At 45.0% G+C, this 17468-nt stretch overlaps 1 protein-coding gene across 13 annotated transcripts in view; it reads left to right on the forward strand.

The window, feature by feature from the left end:
* The window catches only part of mark3a (MAP/microtubule affinity-regulating kinase 3a), a 36170-nt gene extending 19119 nt beyond the window's left edge, over positions 1 to 17051 (forward strand). For 2 of the 13 annotated variants that reach the window (XM_061794368.1, XM_061794370.1), the window contains exons 7-18: positions 806 to 862; positions 1457 to 1693; positions 2658 to 2798; positions 5485 to 5584; positions 6318 to 6430; positions 6495 to 6642; positions 7540 to 7748; positions 8390 to 8496; positions 10082 to 10342; positions 12300 to 12326; positions 13761 to 13805; positions 16239 to 17051. In XM_061794368.1, the coding sequence (XP_061650352.1) occupies positions 806 to 862; positions 1457 to 1693; positions 2658 to 2798; positions 5485 to 5584; positions 6318 to 6430; positions 6495 to 6642; positions 7540 to 7748; positions 8390 to 8496; positions 10082 to 10342; positions 12300 to 12326; positions 13761 to 13805; positions 16239 to 16572 (1779 nt within the window). In that variant the 3' untranslated portion in view covers positions 16573 to 17051. The remainder of the gene's footprint in view (positions 1 to 805; positions 863 to 1456; positions 1694 to 2657; positions 2799 to 5484; positions 5585 to 6317; positions 6431 to 6494; positions 6643 to 7539; positions 7749 to 8389; positions 8497 to 10081; positions 10343 to 12299; positions 12327 to 13760; positions 13806 to 16238) is intronic. The other 11 variants (XM_061794369.1, XM_061794371.1, XM_061794377.1 and 8 more) reach the window with 11 other exon arrangements.
* The last annotated feature ends 417 nt before the right edge of the window (positions 17052 to 17468 follow it).

Raw genomic sequence — 17468 nt, forward strand, 5'->3', positions numbered from 1 at the left:
GTTCTTGTAGGCTGAAATGTGGACATTTTTAGGGAGGCACACATGACAGCGCGTGACATAGTTCTTCTTTTTTGTACTCCATTCATTCATTTTCCGTACCCAACCGCTTATCCTCACTCGGGTCAGGGGAGAGCAGGAGCCAACCTGCGAGGTAAATATCGTTTTGGGTAAATAAAGTCGCTTTGAAAACTTTGCTAGAAGTTACAGTGGATCGGTGAAAGAGAGTCATGTGACATGTCCCGCTGACGAACCAAACTAGATTGTGCGAGCACCAATAAGTACCTGATGTTAAAAATACAGGGTTGTTTCAAAAGTCACTCAGGGGTTTGTATTGTTAATTGAAAAGGAAATTCACAGAGTCAAAGCTCCACGAACGGAAAATATTTGTGGTAGCATCTTTGGTTTGGAATGTTCACCCGTAGGTCAGTGGTGCGCCACCGTTTCGCGCGTTTCTCCAGCGCTCTTCAAGGATTCTGTGACCGCTGCGTGTGTGATTATTCTGTGTCTTCATCCGCTTAATGTCTCGATTAGATTTTCAGTCAGCCATACAAAAACCATGAGTGACTTTTGAAACACCCTGAAGCGGAATGTAGCTCGACGTAATGGAGTAAATGGAGCATTTCTTCTTCACAAAAATACTCGAGTAAAAGTCAACTGTATCCTGCGTTCAAACCAAAAGCCTACTTGAATAAATTTCACCGAGTAAATGCAGCTCTTCAGATTGGGGAAGCCCTGTTTTAAAAATGTAAGAACCCAAGAGACATGACAACACTCCTGTGAACTGCTTTTCTTCTTCCTGTTGCAGATTGTATCAGCGGTGCAGTACTGCCACCAGAAGCACATCGTCCACAGAGACCTCAAGGTCAACACGCACACACAGCAGAATTTCTCCCCAAAGGTCGCGGAACCAGTTTTGTCAGGAATGATTTTCATGAGCCGGGATGAAAATAAGCAAACTGTCTCCGCCTCGGAGGCCGTCTGACTCACGTTGGTTTGAAAATATCCCAGCGAAGCACGCAGACGCCGCTGGTGTTTTTCAAACCTTCTCCAAGGACGTCTTTGTGGAGACCGGCTTCAAGCGCGCCGCCTCCATTTTGCGCGTCTGCGTATCAATATTGATGCGTCCGCCCGCCGCCGCTTCTCCTCCATGAATGATCCATGAGGCCGCAGGCACGAGCGCTCGCCTCGCCGCGCGTGTTGACACCGAATGCTCCTTTTCCCGGCTTGCATCCGAACGCCACACAGGATGTGGCGGACGTACCTCCTCGGCTCGGCGGAGGATTTCTTTGCTTGTTTTTTCTTTGTTTTTAGTTCTTCTTCTGCCCTCAGCGTCGTGGCGATTGTATTGTATTGTAACAATGTCTTCGTAATAGCAAAGCCGGAGTACCTAATATTGCGGCCCGACGGTCGCCTTGACCCTTTTTGTGTAAACCGGCCCTCCGCTTCTCATCCTCAGGCGGAGAACCTGCTGCTGGACGGCGACATGAACATCAAGATCGCCGACTTCGGCTTCAGCAACGAGTTCACGCTGGGCAACAAGCTGGACACCTTCTGCGGCTCGCCGCCCTACGCCGCGCCCGAGCTCTTCCAGGGCAAGAAGTACGACGGGCCCGAGGTGGACGTCTGGAGTCTGGGCGTCATCCTCTACACGCTCGTCAGCGGGTCGCTGCCCTTTGACGGCCAGAACCTCAAGGTGAGCGGTGACGTTTAACGCTATCGAACGGGAAGCCACATCTTGCCGTTCGCCGTACAGCGGAACCTCCTAAAGTGCTGACATTTGGCGAAGGCCCGCCACAAACAAAAGATAATCGGGCGTTTTTATCCCGATTTTTCCTCTTCGGACCAAGGACGACAAACGCCGGCCTATTTTCTCTCTCGTCTCTTTACGATGGTCCTGTAAGACCACCCTTTTGGTCTGAGGTGTACTCTTTGGTACGGTGTATTTGTCCCGATAACACGGTCAGAAACGAGCCAGAGCCCACATTCTAAACGTATTCAATATTTACAACTAAAAATCTTCGTGTGTGCGGCGGGGAAAGCCGTCTCATGACTCGGAGAATTGTGACGTGAAACGCAATGTAGCCGATCAAAGGACCGAGGAACAATCGCAACGAAACAATCGTGTTTCGTGTAAGTGGGCTCAACAACACTCCCGCCTGCGGTCCCGTCTGCAACACTCGGGGAAACATTGGCGCAACATATCCAGTAGCCTTTGATGACAGACCTTCAAAATAAAAGCATAGCAGTAAAATATAACGGTTCACACACCCGAAACGTAGTCTGTGGACCTCCGAAATAAGAGGACCAGCTAGTGGAGCTGTGGGAAGCCCGAGAGAGATTTGTATCTCAAAAAAATAGAACCAAGACCACCATCATTTTTTCCTCTTGTGTGTCCTCTTTGATGATGCGTTGCTACATTTCTTCTTTGTTTTGGCTTGATCACATTTGATCGTTCGAGACGGTGGTGGAACAGAATGTTTAGTGCGTGGTGTTCTGTGTTGAGGTTATCGGAGGACACCACACACGGTACGACCAAAACTGTTGAATGCCGGAATGTATTTATTTATTTATTTATTTTAAATCCTCACGTATGGGGTCCATAGTTAAGTTTCGCAAGCTGTGTGTAGCAGGCCTAACTTACCTGCTAACCTCCGCAGGAGCTTCGCGAGCGCGTGCTGCGAGGGAAGTACCGCATCCCCTTCTACATGTCCACGGACTGCGAGAACCTCCTGAAGCGATTCCTGGTGCTCAACCCGGCCAAGCGCGGTACTCTCGAGGTGAGAGAGGACACCCAAAACGTAAATATTACCTTCTGGCTTTCGTTCCGCCCGCCCATTATCACGAGCGCGTCTGCGTTGGAGAATGTCGTCGATCCGCAACCTTCCCCTTCACCTCGCCGCCCCTTCTGCACCCTCGTCCACGGCACCATCTCCAGTCCGGATCACAAGCTGCTCTTCTTTCTTGGCGTCGCTGTCCGTGAACACATCGTGTGTGTATATTGAGGTTTTAGGGCCTCACCGGAGAATAAATAAATAAATCCTGATAATACCAGAGTTTGGAGCCGAAATTGAACAACAAACCCGTTTTTAGCAACTGATTGCTCCTCTGATATACAACCCCAATTCCAATGAAGTTGGGACGTTGTGTTAAACAAGATATTTAATGTTCACACTGATAGACTTGATTGTTTTTAGGAAATAATCATTAACTTAGAATTTGATGGCTGCAACACATTCCAAAAAAGCTGCGACAGGCTCATGTTTACCGCTGTGTTACATCACCTTTTCTTTGGACAACATTCAATCAACGTTTGGGAACTGAGGACACTAATTTTTGAAGCTTTGTAGGTGGAATTCTTTCCCATTCTTGCTCGATGTACAGCTTCCGCCGTTCAACAGTCCGGGGTCTCCGTTGTCGTATTTTACGCTTCATAATGCGTTACACATTTTCAATGGGAGACAGGTGTGGACTGCAGGCAGGCCAGTCTAGTACCCGCACTCTTTTACCACGAAGCCACACTGTTGTAACACGTGCGGAATGTGGTTTGGGCTTGTCTTGCTGAAATAAGCAGGGGCGTCCGTGAAAAAGACGTCGCTTGGATGGCAGCATATGTTTCTCCAAAACCTGGATGTACCTTTCAGCATTAATGGTGGCTTCACAGACGTGTAACTTACCCGTGCCATTGGCACTAACACAAGCCCATACCATCACAGATGCTGGCTTTTGAAATTTGTGTCCATAACAGTCCGGATGGTTCTTTTCCTCTTTGGCCCGGAGGACACGACGTCCACAATTTCCAAAAACAATTTGAAATGCGGACTCGTCGGACCGCAGAACACTTTTCCACTTTGCGTCGGTCCATCTTAGATGAGCTCGGGCCCAGAGAAGCCGGCGGCGTTTCTGGGTGTTGTTGATGGCGTTTGCTTTGCATAATAGAGTTTTCAGTTGCACTTACGGATGTAGCGCCGAACTGTATTTACTGACATTGGTTTTCTGAAGTGTTCCTGAGCCCACATGGTGAGATCCTTTACACATTGATGTCGGTTTTTGATGCAGTGCCGCCCGAGGGATCGAAGGTCACGGGCATTCAATGTCGGTTTTCGGCCTCGCCGCTTACATGCAGTGATTTCTCTAGATTCTCTGAACCTTTTGATGATGATATGGACCGTAGATGATGAAATCCCTAAATTCCTTGCAATTGTACGTTGAGGAACATTGTCCTTAAACTGTTGGACTATTTTCTCACGCACCTGTTCGCAAAGAGGTGAACCTCGCCCCATCTTTGCTTGTGAATGACTGAGCAATTCAGGGAAGCAATCCTGGCACCCACCTGTTCCCAATGAGCCTGTTCACCTGTGGGATGTTCCAAACACGTGTTTGATGAGCATTCCTCAACTTTCTCAGCGTTTTTTGCAACCTGTCCCAGCATTTGACGTGTTGCAGCCATAAAATTCCAAGTTCATGATTATTTGCTAAAAACAATCAAGTTGATCAGTTTGAAAAATAAATATCGTCTTTGTATTCGGTATTCAATTAAATATAGGTTGAACATGATTTTCATATCATTGTATTCTGTTTTTATTTGTTTAACACAACGTCCCAACTGGATTGGAATTGGGATTGTATTTTCTTCGCTAACCCTTTTAATTGACCATTTTATTCTTTTTTTTCCCCCTCTCTGAAATTAACTTGGTTCTCTAAATATGACTACAAAAATACAACTTTATTCCCAAGAAGTACTTATTTTTCCCCCAGATAAAATACAAACCTTTTAAAAAATATATAATAAGTTTGACTTCTTGTGCGATTGTTTTTCTCAGAAATAAGATTATATAATATTACCATTTTCTTTTTTTTTTTGGCGCAAAATACAAATTTGGTACAACATTGTTCTGGTAAGATAACTACTTTTTGTCGTGGAAAAAATACTACTTGATTATTGAAAAAGAAATATGTTTGTACAGTCTTATTCTCATATTTCTACTTTCTTTCCTCAAAAATACTTTGTTTAAAATTGTGTATGGAATTTAATTGTAAATGTAATTTACAGTCCAGTAAGATTATTTACAGTAAGATTATTACTGTTTTCTCCAAAGTAATTCAGAAAAAACTTATTGTCTCTGAAAAAATAGAACTTTATTCCTGTTATTCTTGACTCAATTTATTACATTTCTTTCATTGATTATTTGAGAAAAACGACATGAAGTGTGATTTTTATTTTTTGTTGTTGCGGTCAAGCAGCCACGTAACGCGCACGTGCGTCGCGTGACGGCCGCAGCAGGCCAAAATGCCGTCCGCTCGCATCCCAGCGGGATCGATGATAATTAGTTGTTCTCCTGCCTGATGAAAATCTCCCAGAGTCATTGATCTGATCAGCGGAACATCAAAACAAACAACCTGGACATCAAGTATGAGAGGTCACGCGACAGGACACGTGGTATGAAATCCTAAAAATACTTTTACTCTCTGTTCTTTTCGATGCAGCAAATCATGAAGGATCGCTGGATCAACGCGGGATACGAAGACGACGAGCTGAAGCCTTACGTTGAGCCTGAGCTGGACATCACGGATCAGAAGAGAATAGGTACAGGAAAAAATCCATCCAAAGCACCCTTTGAATGGCCAAAATGAAATGAAAATGCAAAGTGTCTGCTTTCAACCAAGATGGCAGACTTTTTTAAGGGTGGCTTCTTGAGACTTTCTTGTAGGTCTCCTCATCATGATAGACAAGCCGACCACATTTGTGGAATTTACCTCAAATTCTGAACCGAGGGCGAGCCAAACCAACATGGCCTACTTCCAGTCATGGCTTCTTGGGACTTTTTTGTGGGTCTACTCCTGGCTAGGGACGGGTACCTTCCGCTCACCGCGGGACGCTCGTGCGGCTCGTCGTCAGCCTTCCGCCGTGTCCCGCTCGCACGCCAGTTTGCCGCCACCCTGCCGACTTGGACTCACGAGCGCAACTCGCGCTGTTACGTTTCCGGACCTTTTCAATCGGGGACCCCTCTGCTTTTGCACCAGACTTTGGAGCACGTTCCATTCGGTCGAGATAGCCTTAAAACTTTAACAGCAGTTTTAGGAAAACAAATGTTGAGGAAAATTTGACGAGGAAATTTCAATTTTCGGAGAAAAAAAATCCAACTTGTTCTCGAAATCAAATATTTTGTAATGGTTAAATAGGTCGTCATAGTACCAGAGAGGTTTTTTTTCATTTTAAGGTGTCATGTTCTTTGCATTTGCGTGTGGACAAAAGGCGCAAACAGGCACGCACGGCCGTAGTTGTGTGTTTTTTCATTTGCGTGTGTGCGTGCGCGCAGACGTGATGGTGGGCATGGGCTACAACTTGGACGAGATTCAGGAGTCCCTGGCCAAGACCAAGTACGACGAGATCACCGCCACCTACCTGCTGCTGGGCAGGAAGGCCTCGGAGGTAAGCGCCAGACTGAGCCGCCGCCGAGGGGCGGCTCCTCGTGACCTTCCGCCTCCGCCCTCAGCCGGAGCCCGGCGAGTCGGCGTCCGGCAGCGACTTGTCGCTCACCAAGCCCAGACCCAACAGCGAGCTCAACGGACAGTCGCCCTCGCACCTGAAAGTCCAGAGGAGCGTGTCGTCCAACCACAAGCAGCGACGCTACAGTGAGCAAGGTCGGCATCTTGCGCCCAAATTGACGCGCAGTCCATTGAAATTGAAATTGAATTTTTTTTTTTTAAGAGGTGTTCGATACCACTTTTTTTTCAGAGCGATACCAGTACGAGTATTCGCTCTTGAGTACTCACCGACACAGATACGGCGGACCCATACCAGTAGTACTTTTCATATAGAACATTTCAATTAGGGCTGCAACTAACCCGTATTTTAATAATCACGTCATCTGTTGATTATGACTCCCAAAAAAACCAAAACAATTTCCATCCCTTTATTCAAAAACAGGACATTATTTCAAATTAACAGTGAAGAAAATGCACAAACATAAGTTGATTCTGATTCAGTTACTCGTTTGGTCCGTAACATCAGAAAATTGGCCAAAATGTTGATGGCTGTTTTCCAAAGTTAAAACGATGTTTGCAAATGTCTTATTTTGATTTACCACAAAAAGATACGCAGTCTGCTTTCATGGCGGTCCACTGAAATTGGAGAATATTCACTGTTGAGCGGCTTAATTGCTGAGGACATCACTAAACAAGAAATCAATCATCAAAATAGTTGAGTAATTTGATAAACGATTGTCGATTCATTGAATTGTTGCACCTCTAATTTCAATTAACACAAAGACCACAAGACCTTTCCTTCTTTCTGACGCACGTGACGCTTCGCCAGTGTGTCAAACCGCCACCGTGTAGCGCCAACTACTGGCGAGGAGGACTTACTCAATGACAGCGTTTTTTTTTTCTTGCCTTAAGTACTACGGCTGGTATCGGCAGCTTTCAGGAGTACCCGATCCCTTGAATCTACCTGCTATCGGTAGATTCGATACTTGATTTCTCAGACCGGTTTTTGCCATTCAAAATCTCCTTAACATCTCGTCTCCGACTCGTTTCTAGTGGGCCAGAACGCGGGCGCAGCCCACCCCAAGCGCAGTCAGACCGCCGCCGTCGACGACGGGAAGGACGACGGCGGCGTCCAGCTGCGCAAATCCGGCGCGCCGGGAAGCCGCGGCGCTCCGCCCGCCAGCCCGTTGCTGGGCAACGCCAACAACCCAAACAAGGCCGACATACCCGACCGCAGGAAAGGCGTCGCCGCCGGACAGACTGTGAGTGTCTTCACTTGCAGACGAGATGCTGATGTCGCTCCAGGATCCTGTACTGTACATTTCTTATACACTCACTGGCCAAAAGGTTCTGCAGTTCATAAGACATTTTACAAGTTGTCGTTTTAAGAGACAGTCATTTTTTTTCTCAGGAAAAAGTCATAATTTTCCACAGTCATAATTCGTAAAGAAAAAGTCATTTTAAGGCAAAGAAAAAATCATTTTTAAGAAAAAGCTGATTTATTATAATTTTTTTTTCATGAAGAATATTGCATTCGACCAATAGCTACAACAAAAGGACTGTTTCTTCTTACTATATAATTTAGAAAAATTCTACTTTGAGAAAAAGCCAAAATCTCGAGGGAAAAAAGTTATCGTTTTAGGAAGAATGAAATGCATTTTTTTTTACAATAAAAAAAACGTGTAAATATACTAGTAAAAAGTTGTATTTTGTAACGTGACAAAAGTTGTAGTATTTGACTAACGTTGAGAATTTGCAGAAAAAGTAGTAACTTGACCTGGATTAGTTTTTTTTCCTCAATGCAATAATGACATTGAACGTGTTGGTGTGATTGGCTGTCGACGTGTGTGTCAAATGACTTGCGTGCGTGTGTTTGCGCGCGCGTGTGCGCCGTTTCCCCCAGCAGAACAGCACGGCGTCTGCTGGGATGACGCGCCGGAACACGTACGTGTGCAGCGAGCGGAACAATGCCGACCGCCTCTCCGTCATCCCCAACGGGAAGGAGAACAGGTGAGAGCGGGAACTTGTCCTGTGCTGGAATCCGCGGTCTTTTCTTCCTTGCTTTGTACGCCGTCTTCTTGCATTCACTTCGGCCTCCTCTCACGATCGTCCGTACGCGAGCCAAAAGTTTTGACAAAGGTCACAATTTTACCTCAGTCGTAAAACATGGGTGCTTGTGTGGAAATGTGAAACGTTTTCCAGAAAAACAGTGCAGTTTTACAAGGAAGCCATGAATTGCACGAGAAAAACTGTAATTACGCTGAGTGGAAAAAAAACCCTGACATTTAGAACGTTTTGACAATAGTCCATTTTATGTCAGTTGTAATTATGCAAGAAAATGCATAATGATACAAGAAAAGAATGCGATTTTGGGGTAAAAAAAAAAAAGTCAGAAGTTTGTAGAGGAAAATGTCATTTTTTTGAGAGAAATTGTGTAATTTTCCAAGGAAAATTGCAAATATATGATAGAGGTGTGATTATATGGGCAAAAGCCCCAATTAGAATAGAAAAAGTCATAATAATGCAAGAACATTTTTTTTACCAAGAGTGAAATGTCATTTTTCAAGAAATAAGTTTGCATTTCACAGTTTGAAAAAGGTTTTGTCATAAAAGTTGCACTTTTTTAGAGAAAAAAGTGTAATGTGATGAAAAGAAGAAATAAGTTGTAATTGTTTAACATTTTAACTGTACAAGAAAAAGTACTTTTTTTTTTTTTTTTTTTTTTTTACACGAAAGCAAAAATGATTGGTCTTAAAGATCTTAAAATTGATTTCCTAAACCAGCAGGTACCCTGAAAACAACAGCAAAAAGAATGATTAAAGGAGCTTAATTTAGAATTTGTTTGAATATGCCATCTTTTTCAAACTCTTCTGGTGTACATCTGCCCCCTCCTCTCTGATTGGCTGTTTGGAGCATATTGAGGACACGGACGGTTCCAAATAATCGTCCACGCGCTGCCACTCCAGGTGTTCAAATGTGTTTGATGATTGATATATAGTTTTTGGATTTTTGCCTTTTCATTCGTCTCCTGGGCTTTCCTCCGTTCTTCCTCTTCCCCTCGTCAGCGTCCAGGGCGGAAAACGCCGTTCATATTTTCACCATATTCATTTGGCTGCCTTTTGTAAAAACGCACTTTATATATTATAGTGTTCTTTCCTTCGGAATGCTTTTCAGCATTTCACACAGGTCACAGGCGCAACTCACCAAAGTAAATCCGCTTTGAGTCAGCGCTGGTGAAAGCGGACCGATTTCATGAGCGCCCCTGCAGGTGTGCCTATCGCAAAAAAATTTTTTTTTAAATTTGACAAGGAACAAGTTGTAAATGATATGTTTAAAAGTGTCCTCATTTTATATAACTGTAAAAAGGTCCTAATTTTACGGTAAAAAAAAGTCATGTTTTGCGAATGCATTCTGGGTAACCACACAGGACGTGTATGTAGGTTTCCATATGCGTGGAATGATTCACACAAATCCTTGCTTTGGTTTTCAAGCGACATTTACACACTCGATGAATGTGAGTCCACATTAGAACAACCACAATTTCCCAGGGAGGTTTTTTGTTTTTCTAACCCGAGCGACGTGTGTTTGCCCGTAGCGCGGCGGCGTCTCCGGGCGGCCAGCGTAAGTCGGCACACAGCGTGGCCAACGCGGCCACGCCGGAACGCCTGCGCTTCCCCCGCGGCACGGCCAGCCGCAGCACCTTCCACGGCGGGCAGCTGCGCGACCGCCGCACGGCCACCTACAACGGACCGCCCGCCTCGCCCGCCCTCTCGCACGACGCCTCGCCGCTCTCGCAGACGCGCGGCCGCGCCGCCAGCAACCTCTTTTCCAAGCTCACCTCCAAGCTCACGCGCAGGTAAGCCACTGGGGGCGTACCGGGTGACTGGCTCTTAGCAGGCCGGCGGCCGCTGCTTGCCTGCTCGTGGACGACGACGACAAAAAAGCTGTCCGGAATTAGCGCTTCGCTTAGCATAGTTACCGCGCAGATAGGTTAGCCCTCTGCCCAACCTTTCAGCTTGACACACTTCGTAATTTTTACGGTTGTTCCCATCCGATGATTTGTATCGGTTGAAAAAGGTCGGATTTGAACATTTTCTTTTATTTTCAATGTCACAAAGCAACAGAACAAATATATTTGCAAATAGAAAAGCGTTTTATATTACAGTACGCAATGTAATGTTTCGAGCGGTGGAGCGAAAATTGCCGAGAGGCATTAAACCACACCCGCCGAAATGTCCGTCGTCTATTCAAGCTTTATTAAGGCCGCTTGTACGGCGTCCGTTTGCTCATATGCGAGCCAACGTGATCAATAAAGAAATGGACGTGCCAGTTTAGGGAAAAGTACTAAATCACATACTGTATATTGTTATCAGGATATAAAAGAATCTAGGGAGAACATTTTGTCTATACTGCACAGAACTAATAAGTCATATAGAATGGTATCATGTTGGGAATTTTTTATCCCCCCCACCCCAAAAAAAATATATATATTTTTTCCCCTCTTAAGATGCATTGCTGAAGTATCGGATGGTGACTCGGTGTCAGCAGATACTCAAAATCAAGCGACTTGGAATCGGGCGCAAAGAAATGTGATCGAAACATCCCGAGTCATTTTTCCGTTTTTTTTTTTGCTTCTTTCACTGCACAAAGATTTCCAACTGACATTAGTATAAAATATCTAATTGTTTTTTGTTTTTTTTTACCCTTTTGAATTAGGTTGTTTGCACAATGCAAAAGTTGTAAAACAACCTCAAAAATGACTTATTTCTCCTCATTGTTGCTTTTTTTTTCTTCTCAGTATTGTTTCACCTTTTCCAAAATATTGCTAATTTAGTGCATTACTTCAGCCAACAGAGGGAGCTCCCCTTTGTTAAACTAAGTTGTAATTGCGCTCCATGGTCAGCAGAGGGGAGTGTCTCCACTTGTTCTCATTCAAATTGCGTCATTCTTTTGCATTGGGCCGCAGTAAGCTTTTTGACTCCTCTTTTGGAAAATAAGAATATGAAATTTCTCCCTTATCCAAAAATGATCGAAGGATGTCATCTTGGAGAAAACACACAAAACTATACTGCAAAAACCTACCTTGTGAATTTCTTGTTTCTAGAGAAAATATCTTACTGAACTTATTTTAAGACGATTTTGACGTTTTTTCTAAATTTTCAGCAAGACATACTTGTTTTACGATACATGATCTTATTTTTGCAATCTTATCAAGTCAATTCATACGAGTTCCATTAGCAGATTAGCATCCCCCCCCCTCCTTATTTTAGGGACAAAATGTCTTATTTTTAATATTTTTGAACTTGTTTTGAGCTTGTTTTTTCCAGTGTTTAATTTTTAGGGCTTGAGTTAATGAAACCCATTTTACTTAAATTGTATGATTGATTCCAGTAAATGACAAGGAATTAACAAAACAAGTAGTTTTCACGTTTTTGAACGATAGAGCCAAAAAGTACAATTTGTTGTAAACTGTATATTATTTGTATATCTAAAGAGCTGAAGTCAGAAATGACAAAATCAGACAACCTCCTCCCGTCCCCTTGGGAAGTTTCTCAAAAAGTTGAAAGTTGGACACAAATGCCCGACAGAACCCAGAGGGTTCAAACAACACAGAGCCCAAAGTAAACGACTTCCCAGGGAGCAGGCAGGTTAGCCGTCGTCGCGGCCGGCCGGTCCTTCTCGCCCGTTCCCTTCGTACCCGCCGCATGTATGTCGCCGCCGTCCTTCTTGTTTTTCTCCTCTCGCCGCCTCCGCACGTGCAAACGTGGTCTGACACTGTGTCTCTGTTGTTCTTGTGTGTGGTTCTGTTGTAGAAACATGTCGTTCAGGTTTACCAAAAGGTAGGACCAGTACTGCCTGCGCTGTCGCACGCCGCTAACACGCCGCCCGCACGCTACATGTTAGCCTCACACAGCTGGCTTCTCGCCGTCTTGCAGGGAATTGCACAGAAAGTTGCATTTGTGACTTTTTCTGGCAACTGAATGTTTTTTGGCTGGATTTACCCTGCATGTGTAATCTGATATAAAGTGGACAGCTCCCCGCATACTTGTCGGTTTTTTATTTTTCATTTCTAATTTATATTATATTTAGCTAGCAGACTTTGGTAACGCAAAGTTGTTCATTATCTGCCAAACTGTTGCTTGTTGTGAAGTACGTTGCCACCATCAAGTGCTGGCAACTCAAGGCAAAACGTCCTATTGACCTCTGACCTCCCCTCGCTAGGGTCACTGTTGACCCATCTGAGCGGCAGCTGTCCCCCCGGGCAGGAAGCAGCCTTCTGGGCCCGGCTCGCGTCCGTCGTTTCCCCCCTTCATCTCGACGCCCGCAGATTCGGTGGCGTTTTGCTGTCTTGGGCTCCATCTGCGAGCGCTCGTAGCTTGCTCCTATGCTAGCCTGCTAACGCTGCTAGCGGCTAGCGACAAGCTGCAGGCTAGGGCTGGAAAAATGGGCCAGCTCATTTGTAGAAGAGGTTTAAAAGAGAAATGGTCATGTCTTTGTAAAACATGTACAATTATTTATACATACTGCAAGTCATCAGATCATGTTATGCTAATAATAAATATAATTATTTTAAATTGACATTCTTTTACAATACATCAATTATAGAAGTTTTTAATTCTATTTATGATGTACTCAACCTTAATTAACCAGTAATTTAATGAATTAAATATTTAAATATATATGTCAAATGATTTATTCCCTAATAATAAGTCATAATTTAATTTAGAGAAAATTGTTTTGATTTTCATGTACTCGTACGCAACTACAAAAATGTAGTTTTTTGTATTCATAGTAAATCAAAGTTTGTTTTAATACAATTGTTTAATCATATTTAAAACTAATTTAATCATCATTAAGTCACCAATTAGTGACTAAAATGACATTTTGAAATATCTACATTTATTTTTTTGCGAATTTACTTCAAATGTTCTTGATAATAAGTGGGTAACTGTAACATTGTTGATTTGGGGCTTGAATGTCGTGTGTACGTGTGCTGACTGATGTCGTAGGAGAAGAGAAGCGTTGTGTTTTTGCTGTCAACATTCCAAAACGGGCGCCGGCGTTCGGCCCCGGCCGGCTCCGGTAGCAGCTCAGCGGAAAAGCGGGACGACTCGCTTGTCGATATTTGCGCATTTGTCTCTGTCGTTGTGCCGATTCTTCGCCTTGTTGTTGTTGTTGTTGTTATGGTGATGAACACGAGGCCGCACAATCCACATCCTCTTCTTCTTGTTTTTGTCTTCTTCTTCCCCGTTTTCTTCTCTCGCGTCCCTCAGAGTCTCCACAGAGTTTGAGAGAAACGGGAGACTCGAGGGCTCAAGGTGAGCTTCCACGACCGACCCGTGAAAACCTTGCCGTCAGTTGGCGCCGGCCCCTTTCACGCCGCCTGTACGCACGAAGTGACGCCTCAGAAGCGGAACGGTCAAGAGCCGGCCGCAAAACTCCGCTCGCGACAGCCAACGACTGGCATAAGAACAAATGGGCTCTTGAACTTTGCAGAACAAGAAACCTAACTGAGCAACTTCAATTCCCACATTCGCCAAGTCACCGAGTTGCTCGGTGATGCAGTGAGTGGGGAGCTGTTTAACACATAAGCCACAGTCGGAGTTTGGTGGAGTCAATTGACGACTGACCTCCAGCTAATGCGCACACTCATAACGATACGGAACGGGAACAGGAACAAATACAAGGAGAGCGCAATGTTTAGCTTGATTTTAGAGAACTACAGTACTTTCGTTAAAAATGGCACCTCAAACCATTTTGGTATTCTACAAACAGAATACCTGCACTTTTCTAAAGTAAAATGTACATATATGAAACTTTCAAATGTATATCAATGCTTGGTCACTTCTTTGTGGAGGTTTCTGGAACGTAACCGCAGCGTTAAACGAGGGATGACGCTAGCCGCCTGTGATATTATCTCGAAAGCTGTCAAATTCATGTCTCGACACCGTTCGCACACACAAAAAGCCGGCGTTATTCCCTTTCTTTGAGTCTCTGGGCTGCGTTGCGTGTAAGATACCGATACAAAATGGGGTGTTGGGAGTAGGCCCTCCAATTTCTGAGCTAGTTGCCGGCGCCACAGCCGAAAGTATATGCCCGAAATGCCCCGTCTTCCGTCGCCCCGTTGGACAACAGGTGGGAAAAGGCCAGCTCTCCCGTCGGTGCCCGTTGTGCGTAGCGGCGGCGTGAAAGGGGCTACGGCGACCCTTCCCATCTCTTCGCCCAACATTTCTTCATTCTGACCAGACACTTTGTGAAAGCGTCATGACCGTTCGTCTTGTGGGCTCCGTGACGTCGATGCCGCCGGGCTCGTGTTTTTGCTCTTTTTGCATGTCGGCGTGTCGGCCTTGAAATGCACAAACACCCCCTTCCGAGCAAACAAACCCTCTCCCTTCCCCCTCGGATGCCCGCTGCCGCACGGGCCGTCCAGCCTCAGTTAGCCGCATTAGCTTTCATTCTTTTCACGATACAGTACGAACACAAAAGGCGAACCAACTGCAGCTCGTCCATCTGGGAATAGGTTCGGAATCTTCTGGGGAAAATCGGACCAAATTTAGATCCCAAATAGCGGAATGTGATCAATTGCGTGTTGACGCTCTCAAGCAGATTGTTGGCAACAGATGTAAACGATGATGAAGGCCATCCCGTGTCGCGTTTCCTTTCAAAGCGACTCACCCGCAAAAGCACGGAAATACGAAGTTGATGCGGAGTCATATGGCATGACTCCTTCTTGTGGCTGGCTCCGAGATCATTCACAAGCCGCGAAATTGCGTTCCTGAAAAAACAGCTTTTGTCGGTGGCATTTCAAAAATGTTTCCCCAAGCGAATTTCCCTCTGTCATTTGAACACAAGAGCTCAGTCCAGCGAGCGTGCAAGGGCGAGTTAAGGACAGTTTAAAAAGGAGAGGCGTGACACACATTTGCTCCACGAGAGAGCGTATTTACCGTGTCTCGCTCATTCCAGACGCGCTGTTTTTAGTGATTGGAAATTTCCAATCGCACTGATTTCTGCCTGCTGACGTTACAAAAGCAATCATTTCACCTCTGCTCTGCCAACCAACTCTGCGTTACATCTTTGTAATTAAAATGTATGATAATACTTTAATAACATGAAATCTTTCATTTGGATGGCATTTAAGAGTGTACAAATGCCTATTCCTAATCCGATGAAAACTGCTGTGGCGCAGCGTCCCAGAATGCCTTGCGGTCAACCTTTGCGGGTTCTACTGTATTCTGAATATGAAGAAGTATTCCAAATTATTGCTTTTAATGTGACAAACCAAATGAAGTGAAGCTAAAAGCTGAAATGCGGGCGCACAAACTGGGGTTGGATGAGGATTTTTGCTGCAGTTCAAATGAATTCGGAGCACCAGACCTGACATGACATGGGGGAAATCAAATGCACGCATACAGATAGAACGAGCGCAATATTTCTCAAAGCGTGCTCCATTGGCTTACCCAACTGTCCAGGAATGAAATTATTATTCACTGGAATGTTGTGCACATTATACCTATTTCGTGATCACAAATTAGCATTTTAGCATTTCGCGGGCCTCAATTTCGCATTTTATGGCCGCAAGTTAGCGTTTTGTACCCACAAATGAGCATTTAGTGGCTGCAAGTTAGCGTTCCACGTCCACCTGAAATGCTGTTTTCCCCACATATCGCGTCTGCGGCTCCGTAGAGTTGACGTGTGAACGGCACCCGCTATCGAGGTTGTTTTTGACGCCACGCTGGCGCGTTTGTCCGCAGCCGCCACGTCCCCGGGGAGCCCAAGGACGGCAAGCCCCGCTCGCTGCGCTTCACCTGGAGCATGAGGACCACCAGCTCCATGGAGCCGGCCGACATCATGCGGGAGATCCGCAAGGTGCTGGACGCCAACAACTGCGACTACGAGCAGCAGGAGAGCTTCCTGCTGCTCTGCGTGCACGGCGACGGCCGCGCCGAAAACCTGGTCCAGTGGGAGATGGAGGTGTGCAAGCTCCCCCGACTGTCGCTCAACGGCGTGCGCTTCAAGAGGATTTCCGGCTCCTCCATGGCCTTCAAGAACATTGCCTCCAAGGTGGCCAACGAGCTCAAGCTATGAGGCGACGGCGGACGCATAAGTAGAAACCTCTGCGACTATTTAAGCTGTACAATCACCCACGTAGCAACTTTTCAAATGTCTCCTTTTATAAGAAACTAAAAGACAGGAGAGTATCTATTGATTCTAATGTAAGTTTTTGTTTTGTTTTTTGGCAATGATCACGCAACCGCCTACTAATAGCTCATTCTGGCCACATGAGGGCGACATAACGAGTTGATTTGTGTCCTGCTGTGAATGTGGACACAAAAGAAGAATTTCTAGTCTTATTTATTTTCTTTTTTCCCCCCCACCTTCCTGAATAAGATTAAAATCACCATGTAGCTTTTTTTCTTCTTTTCTGTGTAAATAGCTCACACTGCAAATACTGTTTTTGTATTTGGGTTGAAAGTAAAAAAATAGAGAAGGCGGCAAGCGTCAGGTGCGTTTATCAGGGTCACATGAACATGACTCCATTAAAAGTGTAAAAGTGGCAACTGGAACGCATGCTCTTTATTTCTTCAACATTTGCGTAGTTGTTTGCGGACGTGTCCCAATACTTCTGTCCACTTGCTGTTGGTGTCCAAATTCCACACTTTTGTGACTCGTGCGGGCCGTGAAGAAAATACGCACGGATGTCGGCAAAAGTATTATGGGATGTAAAGAAAAAGGCAGAGTTTGGACCAAAGTATTAGGAAGTGAAAAGTGGATTCAAATGTGCAACGATGCAAGGTAGACGAGAAGTGAAAAGAAAGCCCATCTCAGCCGAAAGAGATTGGACAACTCCGGGAAATAAAATGCGGCACTCAGACAAAAGCGTTGGGATGCTGACAAGTAGAAAGTGAGAACCATTTGCTCTCGAACAAAAGAAAATGTGCGCCTTGGACTAAATTATTCGGCACTTAAGTTTATTTTTTTTT

This window comes from Phyllopteryx taeniolatus, chromosome 13 (genome assembly GCF_024500385.1).
Source record: "Phyllopteryx taeniolatus isolate TA_2022b chromosome 13, UOR_Ptae_1.2, whole genome shotgun sequence".
Lineage (NCBI taxonomy): Eukaryota > Metazoa > Chordata > Actinopteri > Syngnathiformes > Syngnathidae > Phyllopteryx > Phyllopteryx taeniolatus.